An 18032-nucleotide genomic window follows, 5' to 3' on the forward strand; every position below is an offset into this window, starting at 1 on the left:
GAGGAAAGTGTGAAAAATAAAGAAACACAATTTAAGCGTTGTGTAAGCGAAAAAAAAGAAAAGGAGCGAGAGAAAGAAGTGACCTTCGAGCTGAGATTATTTTGTCACATAAACCTGCAGACTAAAGTGTGTGAATTATAACTTATAATTCCGTTCAAGAATGCACCAAGGTATCAATCTTGAAACCTTTACACTGTTAAAGATTCGTCCTGCTTTCTATTTATTTATTTATTTTTTAAATAATAAAACCACTTTATAATTTGTTTGAATCTTGTGCCAATTTTTCCTATATGTAATAACAGCTCATATATATTTGTATATAAATCTGTAAGGATTGGGATCTCCAATACACATCTTCGCTGTAACGTTCACTTCTCTCGCCACATACGTCTTAAGGGCAGAACATCGTTTCTGCTGTCTCACGCCCCACTACCCTCTCTCCCGGGTTCATATGGGAACTTGAGCCCCATAAATTCATCTCTCCAATTGCTGCAGCAGACTTGAGAAATTCTATGAGGCATTATCTGAGTCAGACAGTAGATTTATGCACAGAGCCTGCTTTATGGTGCCATAGGACCAACAGAATTTTTTCTGAGAAACAGGAGGGAATGCAACAAAAGCATCAATTCACGAGGAAGGTTCCCAGTGTGTTTTTTTGTGAGTGAGCAAATCACTGCAGGAAAAGGTGACAGAGTTTCAAGGCTCAGATGGGATTGCAGCAACAGTGTTTGCCTGCTTCAATCAAACACAGCGTTGTAAAAGGGAACAAAAACCACTTCTACAAACATGTAATGAAATGAAATAATGCATGACCCCAGTCAGACAAGCTTGAGACAACTTATTGTTCTCCTTTCCTCTGGGTATTTGGCGCAAAACACATCTCACCTTGGCTTGTTGCAACACTACCAGGATTACATCCTGTACAGTGCTCTGAGGTGTCTCTGGGGAATGCAGAAGAGAATTTGGGATATTAGAGAACTTCTACAGTGGATACGAGTATGTAGTGTAAAACAGAGCAGTGTGATTCGAGCACCGGCCTTAATAAGGCCTCTTGGGTGTGCTTGTAAGGGAGTCCACAGTCTTGCAGCCCTTCAATGCTTTTACAAAAGAAAAGTGGAGTGGGAGTGTTGAAGAAAAACAGATTTCCTCCCTAATATATACTGTTACACGGCCTGTGACGTATAAGTGAACTCTCCCCTACTCAATGAAACTGTGTGAATTATCTGGATGTTCCTGGCCAAAGAATATAAACATCATTGTTGTCCTTATGGGCATGGCAGAGACAAAACCATAGACTGAATGCTTTCATTCTGTCACATGAGTCCATTATTGCTGTTGTTTTTTTCAGTAAGTGGATCAGAGGCTATTTCTGTTGCACAATTTTTGCATCCTTGCCTTTAAATAAACTCGGGCTTAAAAAGGGACCCAGTGCTCATCTAAGCTGACATGACATCAACAACTCATATCGACCTGTTTGCTCGTGCCCGTGTCCTACTTTGTCTGTGAGCTCGGGCCTGCGGTGTTTTAGTGATTCGCAAGTCCAGCCAGACCCACTATCATTGCCTCCATGTAAGTAGATGAGATGGGTGGTCCACACTGAACTCACTGGTTTGCGTCTGCTCCAGGTCACATCGTTGCATAAACATAAGTGGCTGGCTGCCGAGAGCTGACAGTGTGGTCATGTTTCTTGCACAAAGTAGCGAAGCCTATCCCAATTCTGGTCGAATCTTTGATGATGCAACAGCTCAGTGCAAATGAAGGTTAGCCAGAAAGACGTCCCGAACAGAATAACAATCTTTCATGTTTAATGTGCAAATGTGTCTTGATATTATTTATCAAAAAATGAGCTTGGGAAAGTTTGATCGTGGGGCTAACGCATTTTGCCTTTTCACTTTCTCTTCTCCTTGTTCTCGTGAGAGAGGTCTCTCTGTACTGGCCCCTGGGAGCTTTACAGAAGACTTGACTACTGAAGGCTGATATGAGACTTTAAGATCAAGTGATTCCTTATGCCCTTGTGTTACTCAAGAAAGTCCTGTAAACTGCTGCTTCTCTCCTTTTCCTCTTCACCCACGAATAAAAGAAAGGCAGTCTTGTCTGGGCGACGCTGTTAATTTGGTTCTGTCGGGCTTCTTGGATGTGAACGTCTTGGTTTCAGATATCACAGCATGCAGATATACCTCCTTTATTTTTCACAATCCTACTCTCTATCTCTCTTAGCTCTTTGGATATATTCCCCTATGATTATAAATAGATTCTAATTAGCTCCTCCAGCCATGGGCAATAGAATTGTTCATCAAGTAGGGACTGCACTCAGAGGCCTTTATGCATAAAGCTTGTGCAAAAGTTAGAAGAATAGCAAATCCCCTCTGCCTCAATTCAATTTTTTTTCTCTGCAAAGCAGAGATTAATTTTTCTATATTTTATTTTCAAAGTATTGATTCATGGCCAGGAGAAGAGACATGACTCATTCTTACTTTCTCTTTGTCGTATCCACATCCGTTTAATCTACATCAATCAAGCAAGATCCCTCTCAAAGTTTTGTTCTTAAAAGTTACCATATTTGTTCTCTAATTAGACTATGATTACAACCCTCCTCTCTATTCAAAGGTATAGGTAACAGTCATTCCACACTGTGTTTAAACTCCCAGTTGTTAGAGGAATTATGATGCAAATTACTCCCTGAAATAATTGAATGTTTTATCTCTTTGAAATTACAAAATAAAACAGATTCCCTATCCTGGAGCCTTTTGAAGTTTGTATACTCTCTGGGAGCTTAATTCTTCGAACATACCACAATTTTGAAATGTATTCTCCGTGTAACTATGGGAAATAATTATTTGGGTGTGCAGTGAATGACTGTGAGCTGAATTCTACAATACCTGTTCTTCTGCAGACAAAGAGCCCAGTCCGCATCAGGTCTCATGTTCTCTGTCTCCACTGTTATATTAATATGATCTGTTCACCTGGCAGCTGTCTGTCCTGTTATTCTGCAACTGTCGGTGCAGCTGCCTTTCGCCCTACCTCGAACAACATCAGTGCTCTGTCGCTAAAAGACTACTATGAAAAATATACAGGGAAAGAGAAGGTGTTTCTCTCCTGGAGACTTTGATGTTACCAGGACTTTTACTCGTTTCAGGAGCAAAATAATGACCCAATGTTTCTTACAGAGAACTTTGAGTCTGCTACATGGTTTACAACCCCCTCATAGTAATGGTGTCTTTTACCCATCTTTTATATATGCAGACTGTCCATCATTAGGGTGTCCCTTGTTTAACAAATGCACAACTTACACTGCTGTATGGCATGAATTTAGATAACCATCAGGAAAACAACCGCCAATGTAAACAGAAGGCCATTATGTTATAGGAATAGCAGAGCAAATCTACAGCATTCAAGACCTAACACCTACAGGATGGCTCGCCTGGCTAGCAAAGAAAAAAAGCCTATTTCATCTCCCAGTCACAGTGCCTCTGTATTCTTTTGAAAATTAGCCTTTAATACTGATAGCCAAAGGGCATCAATTAAGCTCTACAACCAGAAAAGAGCTCTTTAAGCATTTAACTACCCAGCGTGTAATTAGGTTTTATTTTGCTGAACATACTTATTGTATTAAGACACATTTGTCTGCTCTCTTACATAAACCTACATTATACATTGGTCTCATATAGATTTAGATGAGCATTAAAAGGTGGAGACAGTCTCATGCAGAAATGTGTGCATATAGATGGGCTTAACTTCCACTGAATTCTTGAACACCATTCAAGAAACTCAAAACTTGTGAGTGTCTGATGCAGTCAGCGCAGTATTTTGCACCTTTAACCTTTAACAAGATTTAGTGTTGCTTCACCAGCTCAATTGTTTTTTACAAGACTGGCCATCTCATCTGTGATTGTAATATTTCCCACAATAGAGAATAATTTACCGAAGGACAGTACTGTTTATTAGCTGAACAACTGGCTGAAAAATTGCAAAAGAGATACTAAAACAGAGGAAAGTTGAACAGGCAGAGACCCAGCATCCTGCATTTTTTTAATGTTGAATTGTAATTGGACCATTTTATTTGAGTAGTAGTCCCATTGTTTGAAAAGGGCCATGCTGCCCTCTGCCTGTCAGATACCAGAATTGTTTTTCTCCACCCGAAACAAAAGAAAAGCAGAAACTTCTGATTTAGTCTTAATTTCCATATGTTTTATTAATTTGATTATAATAGGTCTTGCATTGTAATTTATAAAAAATGTGGTGCTGAAATAGATCCCTGATTATTCAAATTTGTATGAATATATAAAAGACTGCTTTCTAAATCTGGAGACACGCAATTATAAAATGGGAACTTCCTGTAATATAAATGCATTTTTGAAAAACTTCCAGTAGAAAATATGAAACTTTTTTTTTGCGTAAGTATTCAGTCCTTTCAACTGAATATTAGGTTTAAAGTCAAAAGTCAGTAGGTCTGTATCAGCTTTCTGAAGACAGGTTTTAGGCCTAAAAGAGTATCAAAGATACAACACTAAACAGCATGTGTTTCAAGGTTGTGTAACGTTAACGTATAACAGCCCAAAGGAGATCATTTAGAAAGTGACACTTGTACGTGCAGCTTTGACGAATGACCATAACATTTGTGTGAACAAACCATGACATTTTGAAGCGAAATAGCTGAAATTAATAGATACATTTTTCAACCCTGCATCCAATGGTCCATCCTGCTCATAGTAAAAGACAGCATGTGGGCCTGGGTAAAATCACATCCAGCACCCGGACTATAAACACTGGCGCCCCGCAGGGATGTGTGTTCTTCCCACTGCTCTTCTCCCTCTACACCAATGATTGCACCTCAGGGGACCCGTCTGCTAATCTCCTAAAGTTCGCAAACGACACAACAGTCATTGGTCTCATCAGGAACGGTGATGAGTCTGCGTAGAGACAGGAGGTTGAACAGCTGGTCCTCTGGTGTGGTCAGAACAATCTGAAGCTGAACAAGTCTCAACTCTAAATATAAAAAAAAACTGTCTCAATTTGCTTCTCAATACGGAAACAAATGAAAATGCAAGATTCATGGTAAAAAAAATAAAGAATGAGGTCATTAGAGAGGTTGAAAATGTTAAGTATTTAGGAATCATCTTAGACTCCACTCAAAGATTTGATATACAAGTGTGTAACATGAGTAAAAAAGTTAAATCAAACCTCAACTGCTTCAGATTCATTCGACAGTATCTACCATTCCGTACAGCCCAGCTTTATATGCATGCCATGATATTCTCTCACCTATCATATTGAATCACTACCTGGTCACAAGCCTCTCAAACAACCATTCAACCCATCATATCACTCTATAACCAGACACTAAAAGTAATGGACAAAAAAAACAATGAGGTGGCACCACTGTCAGATCTTGAAAAAACACAACATGTTCGGCTTTGACAGCTTCATAAAATACTCAAGACTACAACTTATCTTCAAATGCCTACATGGTAATGCTCCTTCCCTCCTAAATGCATTTATTAAAAGACACCAGCACACCACAACAGCTAACACCCGCCTCAGTGAACGGGAACTGCCGGGTTGCAATGCGCAGAACCTCATTTGGTCAGTTGGCCTTTTCTGTTAGAGGAGCAGAGCAATGGAACTGTCTCCCTCCAGAACGGAAGGTACAACACGATTTTAAGGTTTTTAATGAAGGTCTTAAATTATGGTTAAAAGGAAAAACAACTTTGTTCACACATATAACACCTTCATACTTTGTATATGTATCTATGTATATGTATTCTCTTTTGTATTCCGTTTTATCACATTTTCTTATGTATATACTGTATATTTTATTTTATTTTTTTTAAAAGTCTCCTGTGGACAGGTGTTGGAAATTAGCATTCAACTATATACACTAAAAACAGTGCATCTGGTTTTCTTTTTGTGCATATGTGCTAGTAATTCTAATGCCATTGTGATGTCCAAATAAATAAAGTCAAGTGAAGCACAAAACTGTGGAGATGACAGTGGACTTCAGGAGGAGCCCCCCAACACTATCCCCCTCATCATAAACAACAGCACTGTGTCTGCAATTGAGACCTTCAGATTTCTGAGGTACACAATCTTACAGGACCTGAAGTGGGCCTCCAACACCATCCGGAAAAAGGCCTCAGGAGCTGCTGATCCTGTTTTATTCCGCCATCATCCAGTCTGTTCTCTGTTCTTCCATTACTATGTGGTTTGGATTGGTCCGCAAAAAGGACAGAGTCAGACTACAACAGATAGTCAAGCCTGCAGAGAGAACTATTGGTTTCAGTCTTCGTTCCATGCTGGACTTGTACACCTCCAGAGTCAGGAAGCTGGTAGGCGCTTCAGAGCTCTGTATGCCAAAACCACCAGACACAAAAGCAGCTTCTTTCCACTGGCTGTCACTTTGGTTAATTAATCAAACACCTCCAGCTGCACTACTTGCACTACTCTGACTACTCTGTTGTCATTAATTGTATTTTTAGTCTCAAATTCCATGTATGTCTAAACACAAATGGCTAATAAAGCTGATTCTGATTGTTTCATATCCAAACCATTCATATTTTTCTTTCCAATACATTATGTATTTGTTTTGGCCTTATTTCTCAATGATATTGACTTGTCTTTTTGTTTTAAAAATATGTGAATGACATAAAGGCCTTAGCATAGGATTGACATTTACGTATCAAACCAGTGAGCTCTCTGGCATATGTGGAATATGATCTAACGTATTCATATTCCCCCGATATTGGCCGTTGTTGTACTGCTATTCGATTTGTTTTAATGGTCTCCAGTTGATTAAATATTAATTAAAAAACAATAACAAATTGCAAACACTTTGTGCGACTTCTGTTATGTCAGCCAGCAGGGGGAGCTCATGGTCTAGCAAAGAGGTGCCAAGGTTTGCCATTTAAAGGAATAGGGCTGTGTTTATTTCCAGTTAATTTCCTGGAGACTCCACTCGAAGAAACTCATTAAGTTGAAACTAAAAGCCCCCCAAAAAAGAAACATGCACGTACATTTGTAACACCCACTGGCTCTTTTTTTCATTTTTTTTTATTTTTTTTACTTATGTGTAGCTGCTGGAAGCCGACCCCTGGGGCTTTTCCGTAATTTAACCCCTGCGTGTACAGTATGTCTGCCTGTTTGGAGGCTACCTTTACCAAACACTAAAATGCAATGGCTGCATTCGTGTGACCGCGCTCGTGTGTATATGAAAGAGAGAAAGGGAGAGAAAGAGAGAAGGAACGTGGGAAAAGATACGTCGGGTGGGTTGCTGGGGAGCCATTTGGCCGTGGTCTTTTCTGAATGGATGCTAGCTGGACGAGCCATGGGCCAGCACACTCGCTTATAAAAGTTATCCATCTTTGTGTGTCTCAGCCCAGCTTTGGAGAAAGCCGGTGACTATTTGAGTCACGACAGCTGCTACTGCTGTTAGCGAAGATTTGCATGAGCTGAAGCACCAACGGTTGACAATCCTCCTTCACCCCAACTGAAATCCAGACTCCATGTTTTTTGACCTCCCTAGCCATTATTTTATTTACTAAATGCCCATATCGCTCCGCAGGGTCAGAGAGTATTTTGAAGAAATTGTCAAACGGTTTGCGTGGTATTTATGTCATACATTCTCATCGATGTTATTGAATATTTTCCACACTCGCGAAACATCCCTTTGTCGACGGGCCACACCGATTTGGAAAGATGTGTATGCCGTAGTTGTGGTAGGGGAGGTGGATCTAGTTTTCGAGGAGCCTAGAGGGGCTGTGCTTCGGTCCCACTTATCATTAGATATGGCCACCGTTATTGAGTACACCGAAGCGTAATCTTCAACTTAATTTAGTGAGATTTCATAGTAATTTTGTAGTTCGGCAACCGCGGCAGGCGACATGTTATTTTTGTCGAGCTAATGTTTGTTTTTACATGTCTTTGGAGGCGGTTGTTGCTGCGTGGCAGGCTGGCTGCGAGAGTCTCCTAACTGGCCGCTTGGTCCCGCAGCTTGTCGATGCTGAAGAAAATAGAACCAGTTGCCAACCAAGCGGTCGGCACCCTACGTTTTGCTCTGCGCGTCGCCGTACCTTGGCTGAGGATCCGCATTTAAAGTTTAATTTGCAGGGTGTTGACTTCTGCCGCCGCTTGGGTTTTGGCGTTGGTTTGTTTGTACGTTAATGGTACAAATTGTTGGCCGTAGACTTGGGTGGCTAACGCCAACTAACGTTAGCTCCCTAACCCGAACTCGTGCGACGACAGCTGTCATTGGAGAAAGGAAAGTGATCCTCACAAATGCGTGTGCAACCGAAGCTGGTTTCTGTTGGATTTACATCGTCCGCCTCCCCATCAAATGGGCAAAGTTGGGAATAACATTGCAACGTTGGAATATCATGATATGCGTGATGCATTTGTGAGAGCTGCGGTGTTGCTTCATTGGAGAGGCTAGCTAACTCCATTAGCTCGCTAGCTAGCTGGGTGATAAAAGTGCGACGTTTCATCCCCAGTATTTTGGATATGAAGAGGATAATTCGCTATTCATAGGGGCTGGAAGGTAAGCCGTAGCGACATGTTCAATTATGTTTTGTGCAAGCTGGTTTTGTTTGTCTTTTCACCTTGTGAAGTAAAGCTGAGCCGACGTTACCCACCTCCAGTCTGATGTTGGGGGTTTGTCGCCGCCTCGGCTCTCATGACTCAGACTATTCAACGGAACGGTTCACGGGGTGATATTCAGAAATTACGAGGGGGTAACGTTACATGTCCACAATTTAATGCGATATCTGCGGTCGACATGCACACGCTACTATCGGTAATTTATACTGAAATGCAGAAAACAAAGCTTACGTCATTGTGTAACGTATCATTTTCACTTTTGTGTGGCATTGTAGTTCCCCAGAACAGTTCCGTTTCATTGAATAGACCGAGCCTTTGTGTGTGTGTGTGTGTGTGTGTGTGTGTGTGTGTGTGTGTGTGTGTGTGTGTGTGTGTGTGTTGGCCACCAATGATGATCATCATTACATTGTAACATTACCCGGTTCTAAGTTGGCTAACAGGCAGCGTAGTTAGGCTGACGGTACACGTTAAGTTTACCACAATCTCCAGACTATTAAGGGCAACGTTGGCCGGTGGACAACAAAAGGCTGAAGCGTCAGTGTTTGGTGTTTTGGGGCAACGGCGTTAGTTACAAGCTAGTGCGACGAGTTGGTCAACTAATTGCAACCGTAGGTAACCTGTTTGCTAACGTGACGTGAAATATCTTTCAAAGTTGTCGCACTGACTATAATGTCCATCAAAGCCGAAGCCTCTCTCATTCTCCAGTTAAACAATGGAATATTGCCATCTTTCTTTCCTCAATTGCAGCCACATTCAGACGACGTGAAGGTTTATTTCGTCTGTGGTCACCAAATAAAAAGGCGACAGAGTTCAACACGACGGGCTAGCATCGCTAGCTGTGTGCAACTGCTTTGTGCCCGAGCTTGAGTTAACAAAAGCTAACGTTAGCATGCTTCCAATTGTGACGACTGTGGTGGTCGCGACTGCCTCAGAGTCGCCGGATCCTAACCTCAGATGCCCCAACTCAACGGTATTCTCATCACTTTGCGTTGAGGCTCGCCTGATCGTAAATCTGGTTATAAAATGGTCCTTATCCAACTAATTTTGTTACATCACCACCTACAGTGGTTTGGGGCTACAGTGTGCCGTTAAGCCCCCTGTTTCTTATCTGAGGATTTAGGCTCACATTAATAATTTCTGGATAATTGTTCTGACAGTCGAACCATTGTAATGAGTGATATTTCTTGTGGAGTTTGGTGTTATTGGACCACCATCTGTCCACAGACCCTTGAGGCCAATGTAGACAAGAGAAAGAGAGAATTAACTCAGATCTGCAGTGAAAGATGGTATGAGTTCCACAATTTCCAAAGCCAGAATAGGAAACGGTGTATTTAAGTTTTAAGGTTTTTAGGCTATATAGTGTCGTTTCAAACCATAGCACATGACTAGCCACCAAAAGCAGTAATGATAAATAGCAAAATGTGAGAAAAGCAATTGTATGTAATGTAGGGCTGAAAACACTTGACCTCAGCATTGGCGTTGCAATAATTAATTTACCCAACAAAGTATACAACACAATGTAAAATTGCACCCACTATAGTCTGTAACAATTTTACTGAAAATGAAATCTAGCAAAGTTGACAAACGGTTCCTTGCTTATTGTCCAGCAGAAACAAACCAACATGAGCATCCCATTGAATGTTACTGACCACAAGAGGAATGTAAATTCAGTATTCTCTTGCCTTTTTCTAGGTCTGTTTTTCACACCACCTGCCAAGAAAAATATCTGTTCATTGGCTTACTAAATGTCCTCACCAGCCACTTGTTAACTTAGTCCTTGTCTACATTGGCCATATGCACCGTAGCCAAAGCAGCACAACAGCAGCTGCAGTCCACTATCACTCTGTGAAAAGAGTAGCTTTTTGACAATGCTGTCCACCTCAAAAAGAAACCCAAAAATCTGTGTGAAGCTACAAAGGTCTATCATGCAACTGTTAAGCTCTCAGTGATGGAATAAAGAAGAGGAAAAAAATGAAGCTTGCTGAACTGCATTAAACTTGCTGCAGCAGAGTGAAAGCCTTACTGCACTGCCTTGTTGAGACAGGCTTGGTGTTGTGAGACGCACATGCAGGCAACCAGACTTTTCAAACCCACTTTGTACATCACATGAACAGATAACTTAGATACAGAGAAACAAATCAAAACCTGAATAAATATAATTAAAGAGTTCGACGGGTCACTGAATGGTTTGGACATCAATTCTATGAATCACAGACTCCTTTAGGAACTGCGTCTGAATGACTGCCGCTTACAGCATTACTTCAGGCTGACCAGTAGCCAGTTGGATTCAACAACAGCAGGGCGGCTGTGATGACCGGTGAAGCATCTTGAAGCTCATTGTTTTTTTTTTAACACGCCGTCACACACATTTTTCGGACAGCGTCATTTGCGCTGCCCGGCGGAAATTTGCTTTGTTCACATCCATTTCTCCTCTGTGCATTGACTTTGCATGTAATCTACTCTTTTGGTGTGAATGCAGCATAAGGGCCGAAGTGTTTCACAATGAAATTGTGCAAACTAAGAAATTCATGGAAAATGGCCAGTGGTGAATAAAATGTTTTAATCTAACCACAATCGAGAGCAACACTCATTAGCCGACAACTTCAGAGTTGGAGATATCTGAAATTTGTAATGACTACAATATCTTCCACTTGAAAAGTCATGGTAACAATAGCATAGTGACTGACTGCAAAGGGCACCATCGCTGGCGGTTTCACCAAAAACACAGGCCACAACTGTGGCTCTGTGGTTAGCATTCCAGTCTTTCAATGTCAATGTGTCCTTGAGCAAGACACCTAACCCCAAATTGTGTCCCTTGCTTTGGATAGAAGCGTCAGCTCAATGTGTTAAAAACAAAATCCAATATTAACACAAATCCGATCGATTCAGCTAATGTGATAGGAGCCATCCAATGTTTATGCGTATCTGTTTTCGTATGTTATCAACTGCTACAAACTGGCAACCTTAATCTGACAAATAGGTAAATGTTTTTGTATCGAACAGGACATCCGGCTTTGGCATCTCTGTCGTGTGCTTGCTCGTTTAATCAAGCTCAATGAACATTGGCCAACTATTTGTTTCAAATTGTGTGTCGCAACTGTCAAATGGATGTTGAGTATATCTGTGAATACACTTCATACATTAAATCCACGAAGGCATCACCATCAGATTGTGTCAATTATCAAAACTAAAGACACTTTATAAACGCATATGATAAATTGTTTTGAAAATGGTACCACTTCCTGATGGGCATGGGCATCGTCACGGCTGATTTGTATTCTTGAAATAATGTGTGAACAAGTTGTAATAAGGGGTGTTTTTCCTATTATTTCTATTCTCAATAATAGTCTGTAATATGTTTATACAGCATTAGTACTAAATATTCCCAAAGCAGGGAGACTTTTGGAAATATGCCAAAGTTATACTGGGTGAAATCGATTGTGAAAAGAAAACTGTGTTTCCCCAACATTTTTAGAATCTGCGTCTTAAATTCAAAGGCATTTGTTTTAAGTAAAGGGCATGGGTTTGTTGTTTCTTTTGACCAGAAGTCACTCATTTGGTCAATGACAGTTCCATCACTTGGGGTGCAACGGATCATAAAACCTGGAAATCAATGATCAGTCACTGCACATAATATAAATAGGAGCAAATGTAACTTTTAGAGATCACCGATCACACTTTTTTTTCTTTTTTTTGTGCTGCTAATAACAATTGTTGATTGTTGATGCTCCATATTGACAGATACAGATTGTTTTTTTTTTTTGTTTTTTTTTTAAAGCAGCTAGTCTGCAAGGCTCTAGACCAGCGATTCCCAAAGTGTGGGCCTAAGGTACTGCAGGTGGGCCACGGGAGGTCATTTATAAATAAATAAAACATTTTTAATTTTCGATTTCGAAAAGTTCGAAATGAATTTCAAAAATATTAATGATTTAAATTACGTGATATACTTTTACTGGTGTAACAGAGGGTTCTTTTTGCACTTACACTGTGTGGTATTAATAAAATAACAACACGATCGTTCGCCAGCTAAGCCGGCAACTTCCTTATTAACGTCTTCCCTTTGTCACCACCAATATTTCTACGCACCTCTTCTTCCCTTTTCTTCCTTCAAAATAAAAGCCCCGGAAACACAATACAATAGCTTACACTGGCAACAAAGACCATGCGTGTGGAATTAAAGGCGGTTTTGGATGAAGCAGTGAGAACAGTAAATTTCATCAAAAGTCCTCCACTGCACCTTTTTGCCATATTATGCACGGAGATGGGAAGTGACCACCGGCAGCTTCTCCTGCACACTGAAGTCTGGTGGCTTTACTGGTAAGGTGCTCACCGACTTTTTGAACTGCGTGATGAAGTCAGGACATTTGTGTGAACTCCCGGTTTGAACAGGCAGACCAATTCTGTGACTTCAAGTGGCTTTGTAAGTTGGCGTTATTGGCCAACATGTTCAGGTTCTTAAATGGACTCAATCTATCCCTCTAAGCAAAAGCAGTGAAAAGCAGCACCCTGATTATGTAGGTGAATGACATACAAATACGTTGATTATACGCATATTTTAGTTGTATTGTTTATTACAAATACGTTTATAATCATGTGCTTGTGTTTTTGTTTTCTTGCTTTCCCACTGAATTTAAGCGTATTTGAATTTCTAAACTCTGCAGAGGAAAAGAAAAGGGGCAGTGTGAGGCCGGTAACGGGGCCGGTCTGAAGACAGCTTGGCCGCCGGTGTGAGGTTGATGTGCCGGTAACGGCCCGGGGCCGGTCTGAAGACCGCTTGCCCGAAGGTCCCGGTAACGGCCCGCTACGCGCCGGGTCCGGTAACAGCCCCCGCCGCGCCGTCCTTTTTTATATTCTTCTATAGTGGTTTTAGCATGACTCTGAATTCAAATAAGGAAATAAATGATTGTGTTTGGCAAGCTAATGTTTGTTACATGTCTTTGTTGGAGCTAATGCTTGTTACATCTCTTTATTGGAGCTAATGTTTGTTACATGTCTTTGTTGGAGCTAAGTATTTCTATTGATTAAAAAAAAATGTCATTTGTAGTTTTAATAAAGTATTATAAGCTGCTAGGGTTGGGAAGTTAAAGAGGTAATAAGTCCCTTTCTAATATCTGTTGTATATTTCTAGGAAAACATCTCCTTAAAACAACTGTGTTTTTCTCACAAACTGCATTTTAAACTTACTTTTGGATACATCACAATAATCTTGTATTACCATTAGTCATTTTTTACTAGACAGACCCTAAATGCATCATAATGAGACTGCACAAAACCTCCGTTTGCTAGCTGTTAGCGGTGCTGCCACCCTTAATAGCTCTCTTCCTGTGAATTTCAACTGATTTGTTTTTCACAGTGAAACATTATCATGGATTGGCAAATAGGAAGCCAATGCTGATACCCTGATTGCATATTTTAACTGAAAAGAGATACCTCAGTTAAATGATTTAAAACCATCTTTGGTAGTTAACAAACCGTCTCATGCTACATATGTCATTTCACAGTCATTGTTTTTGCAACATGAAGTGAATCTCAATCCTTTTTCGTTGCCAGTGTACTTGTGCTAGCTCTAAATTTCACTTCTCATTGTAAAATGCAACTAAAGGGCACCATTCATCTATTTACCATTGAGCTGTTTGTAGTGGTTTTCGTTCAGCGGGGGTTGCGAGTGGAAAACCTGTAGCTGCTGAATGTGAAACGATGAGAATGAATGTCTCCATCCCTTTTTCCCATCTGCTCCATGAATGCTTGTTAACAGTCTGAAATGGGGAAGGTAATCTATAGGCACCTCATGATTTGATTCAGAGGGCTACGATGCGATTTATAAAACAATTATCTTTCTTTTTTTTTCCACTGACTACCTGCTATTTTTAAAATTCTTTAGAATTAACAAACAGATGAATGTACTTCTATTATATTTTATCAATTAAATATTTCTAACAAATAGAAGAGAATTCAACTGGAGGGTTACATTTCTAAGCATCGCAAAGAAAACAACAAAATAAATGAAATTGGGTCTGCAGCAGCGTCCTCGTAGGAAAAACACAGTTATGGTGACGCAAGATTATGTGGTAACGGATGTCCATGCATAGCGTGTTACTACCAGTGTATTATCTTTCCTCATTGATTTCCCGACTTTAGCTTTGGATTGGTTGTAGACTCTCACTGTGTCAGTAAAAAACGTTGGATAAATGTTGTATCTCGGGTCCAAAGTGTGTAACATGGAGCAAAAGCTTTGATTCTCAATGCCTGTGTAGGGGCGCAAGTCTTTGTCAAGAAAGTGTCAATCTACTTTGTGATTTGCTTCGCCCTTTCCGAGTTGGGCAAAATGCTTCCATACCTTAGTTTTTAAGCAGCGGGGTGCCGGTCGGAACGTATCTATTCGGCTGCTCAAGTTCAGTCGTCCTCACCAAAGCGCCGCTAGTATTTAGTCTAGTTTAGAACGTAAACCAGACACCCGTGTATTATGCCTGTTACTCAATTCCAAGAATTGAGTTTTCTGCATCGGGTCGCAATCGTCCAAGAGAGAATTAAAATGCATCTAAGAATCGATTTCCCCGCCCACCCCCAGTATAAAAACAGAAGTGAAAATTAGCACCTGTTCTTCCTCTTATGGTTGATTTTCCAAGCGCACCTGCCATGGAATGGCTATTGCGATCTCATCTTTTTTTTTTTTTTTTAAACATTTTTTTTTACAGAATGTCATCAGAGGATAAGACTGTGGAACCCTCTGACCAGGGACCTTCACCGCCCTCCAGCAGTGTAGGGGCCACGTCCACAGGAAGTCCACAGGCAGACAAGCGACCCCGTGGCAGGCCGCGCAAGGATGCTGCTGCCACCCTACCCCAGGCACCACCCTCGTCCACATCTAAGAACAGAAAGAAGTAGGCTTTTACCTTTGGACATTCAAAGTAATCTTGTATGTATTTTCACACCATAGATAATTTACAAAGTTCTCGAATTAGATGCAACGTGGTGGTGCTGGTAATATTAAGTAAAACAATAATATTGCATTTTCTTAAAGTAATGGTCCTGCGCCCAGGTGCCAAGTCTTTTTACACTTTGTCCCCACTTTTGGGATTGACGTTTCGATAAGAGTAGACAGTAGTGCATTTTGCCCAACTGAGCTGGCCCATTCAAACATGATGAAAAACACTCCCCTTGGAATAACACTTGGAACTATGGATGGGCATAATTAATGGACTATTGATTCATCGATCGTTAAGAATTTCATCGGTGACATTATTTTTTCATCGATAAAACTAATGCATGTTCTGTTGCGTAACGTGATGGTGTGTTCACACCAAAAGCGTTGCGAAATATTTGCGCGAGTATCATTACATGTAAAGTCAATGCACAGACGCAAATGGCTGCGAAAAAGCAAATTTTTCGCCGGGCGGCGGGAATGACACAAAGAAGCGTTGCCAATATTCGCTTTTTTGCCAGAGTTTAACTTTGGCGCAAAATTCGCCGGACGCTGAGTTGCCGAAGCCTATCAGCGTGGAGAAGCTCCGCCCGACGTCTCCGCTGTCCTGCCGTGGCAGAATTTAACTTGCTGCTGGTCCGCCTGAACGAGATACTTGTCCTGGAGTCAGAGCTGTGTGTGACTACGGATGATGTTATCAACCCAGACACGTGGGCGCTTGATGTTCCGATGTTTGTGGTTTTTCCACAACAAGTATAACTCAGAAATAGTTGTTAATGTCCCATGGTCAATAGCGGAAATGAAAACTGTTTTACAGGAACATGACTGGGTTAGTTTAGGTTAGCTAGTAAGGCTATGCGCCGGTAACTAGGGGTAATGGGGCTCAAGCCACGCCCCCTTTGTTAATGATTAATCGAAAATCGATCGTTAATTCTCCTGATGATCGATTAAGACAATTTAATCAAATGTTCATCCCTACTTGGAACGATAATTTCTTCTAAAAATCCACAGTTATTTCAAATGAACCTGGGTACATAACCCAGAAAAGAGACCGGTGTGCCTTAAAATGATGTGACGGTGACTTTTCAAACATGGTTCTGGTGAGCCTTTTAACCGCCTGTCTTCATCAGCTCATGTTATTGTATGTTATGTTATTGTTATTGGTTATTGTACTGTATATTGAATGTTGGGTAACCGTAGCAAGAATACTTGTTGGAAGCGTTGTTGCCAGTTGGGCTGTCAACTAATATTATCTATCTATCTATCTATCTGTCTGTCTGTCTGTCTGTCTGTCTGTCTGTCTGTCTGTCTGTCTGAATGGTAACAAAATTATATAAATATATTTATATATTCAAATAGGAAAACTAATATTCAATTGTGAAAAAGCAGCACTAGCGCAGCTGTCTGAATGGACCTCAAGATAGGAGTCGCACAACGTTGCTTTCATTGATTTAAAAACAAAATCTTACGCTAGGTCGAGCTCAACGGAATAATTCAAAACAACCATAAAAATTCCGTGACAACTCGGTGGCAGAGAGACTTCATGTCCTCATGGCAAGCATTACGTCCTGTAAACAAGCCATGTTACCATCAGCTGTGCGCTCATGATCACCTAAAGGTAACGACCTAAAATATGGGTGAGTACTACTCGCTATCAACTTAAGTTTGTACTACACTCCTCAAATTTACAAATCAGCCGTTCCTCGTCCAATGCAGGCTTTCAAGGCGAATGATAAAATACATATAATCTGACAAAAGTTTAGCTCAAGTGCTGAGTCATTCGCAGTTAGTTTGGAGATGTTGTTATGAACTGATTGTGCAAGAATAGATATTCTAAGATTCCAAAGTTGTATGTTTTTTAAGAATTAATATTAAAATATCATCTTTGGCCAATTTTGAAAGCACTGACATTAATCAAACTAGTCTAACCATTGGATTCAATGGACTTTAAGCTTTACAAATCTGTCATTTGGCTTTGCATTATGGTCTTTCTTGCCACCTCAACATCTGCTCGTGTTACAAATCAGAACATGTAGGCGTGTGTTATTGTTTCATTTTTGGGAATTCTTCCCAAAAAATATCATCTGTCGGTAAACCATAGTGCAAATATGGTTTCTGGAAATTTGTATAGTCTGGGTTAGTTTATTTTCAACACAAAAAAGGTCAATCCCTCTTTAGTTCAAATCGAGAAGCATCTTTAAAATATATCAAAGATATCAAAACAAGGCCCTCAGTCACCATGTTTGGTCGAATATATGAGAACTTATCACCTGTATCACCAAGTAATTATATGTGGCAATATTTAATGTTTACTAAAATTCAGATCATTTGTTGATTTGATTGTGCAGAGCTGTTGGTTGTTCAAAATCGATTGTGTTTTGGCCATTTAGTTGGTGTCGAAGTGTAGATAAAATGTCTTTTGGAGTTTTGATTAGAAGACCTTGTCGAGGAGTTTAACAGTTCCACAGCAGCTTCCACAGACATTTCTCATGAGGCATTGTACAAGGTCCCTGGCTTCTTT

At 40.5% G+C, this 18032-nt stretch overlaps 1 protein-coding gene across 14 annotated transcripts in view; it reads left to right on the top strand.

Annotated features, from left to right (window-relative positions):
* Positions 1-7802: 7802 nt before the first annotated feature.
* kmt2cb (lysine (K)-specific methyltransferase 2Cb) overlaps positions 7803-18032 on the top strand; it is a 66458-nt gene continuing 56228 nt past the window's right edge. For 13 of the 14 annotated variants that reach the window (XM_068601482.1, XM_068601513.1, XM_068601503.1 and 10 more), the window contains exons 1-2: positions 7803-8530; positions 15285-15470. In XM_068601482.1, the coding sequence (XP_068457583.1) occupies positions 15286-15470 (185 nt within the window). In that variant the 5' untranslated portion in view covers positions 7803-8530; position 15285. The remainder of the gene's footprint in view (positions 8531-15284; positions 15471-18032) is intronic. The other variant, XM_068601574.1, reaches the window with a different exon arrangement.

Source organism: Clinocottus analis, unplaced genomic scaffold (assembly GCF_023055335.1).
Source record: "Clinocottus analis isolate CAN_PGR_092001 unplaced genomic scaffold, fCliAna1.0.p SCAF_11, whole genome shotgun sequence".
Lineage (NCBI taxonomy): Eukaryota > Metazoa > Chordata > Actinopteri > Perciformes > Cottidae > Clinocottus > Clinocottus analis.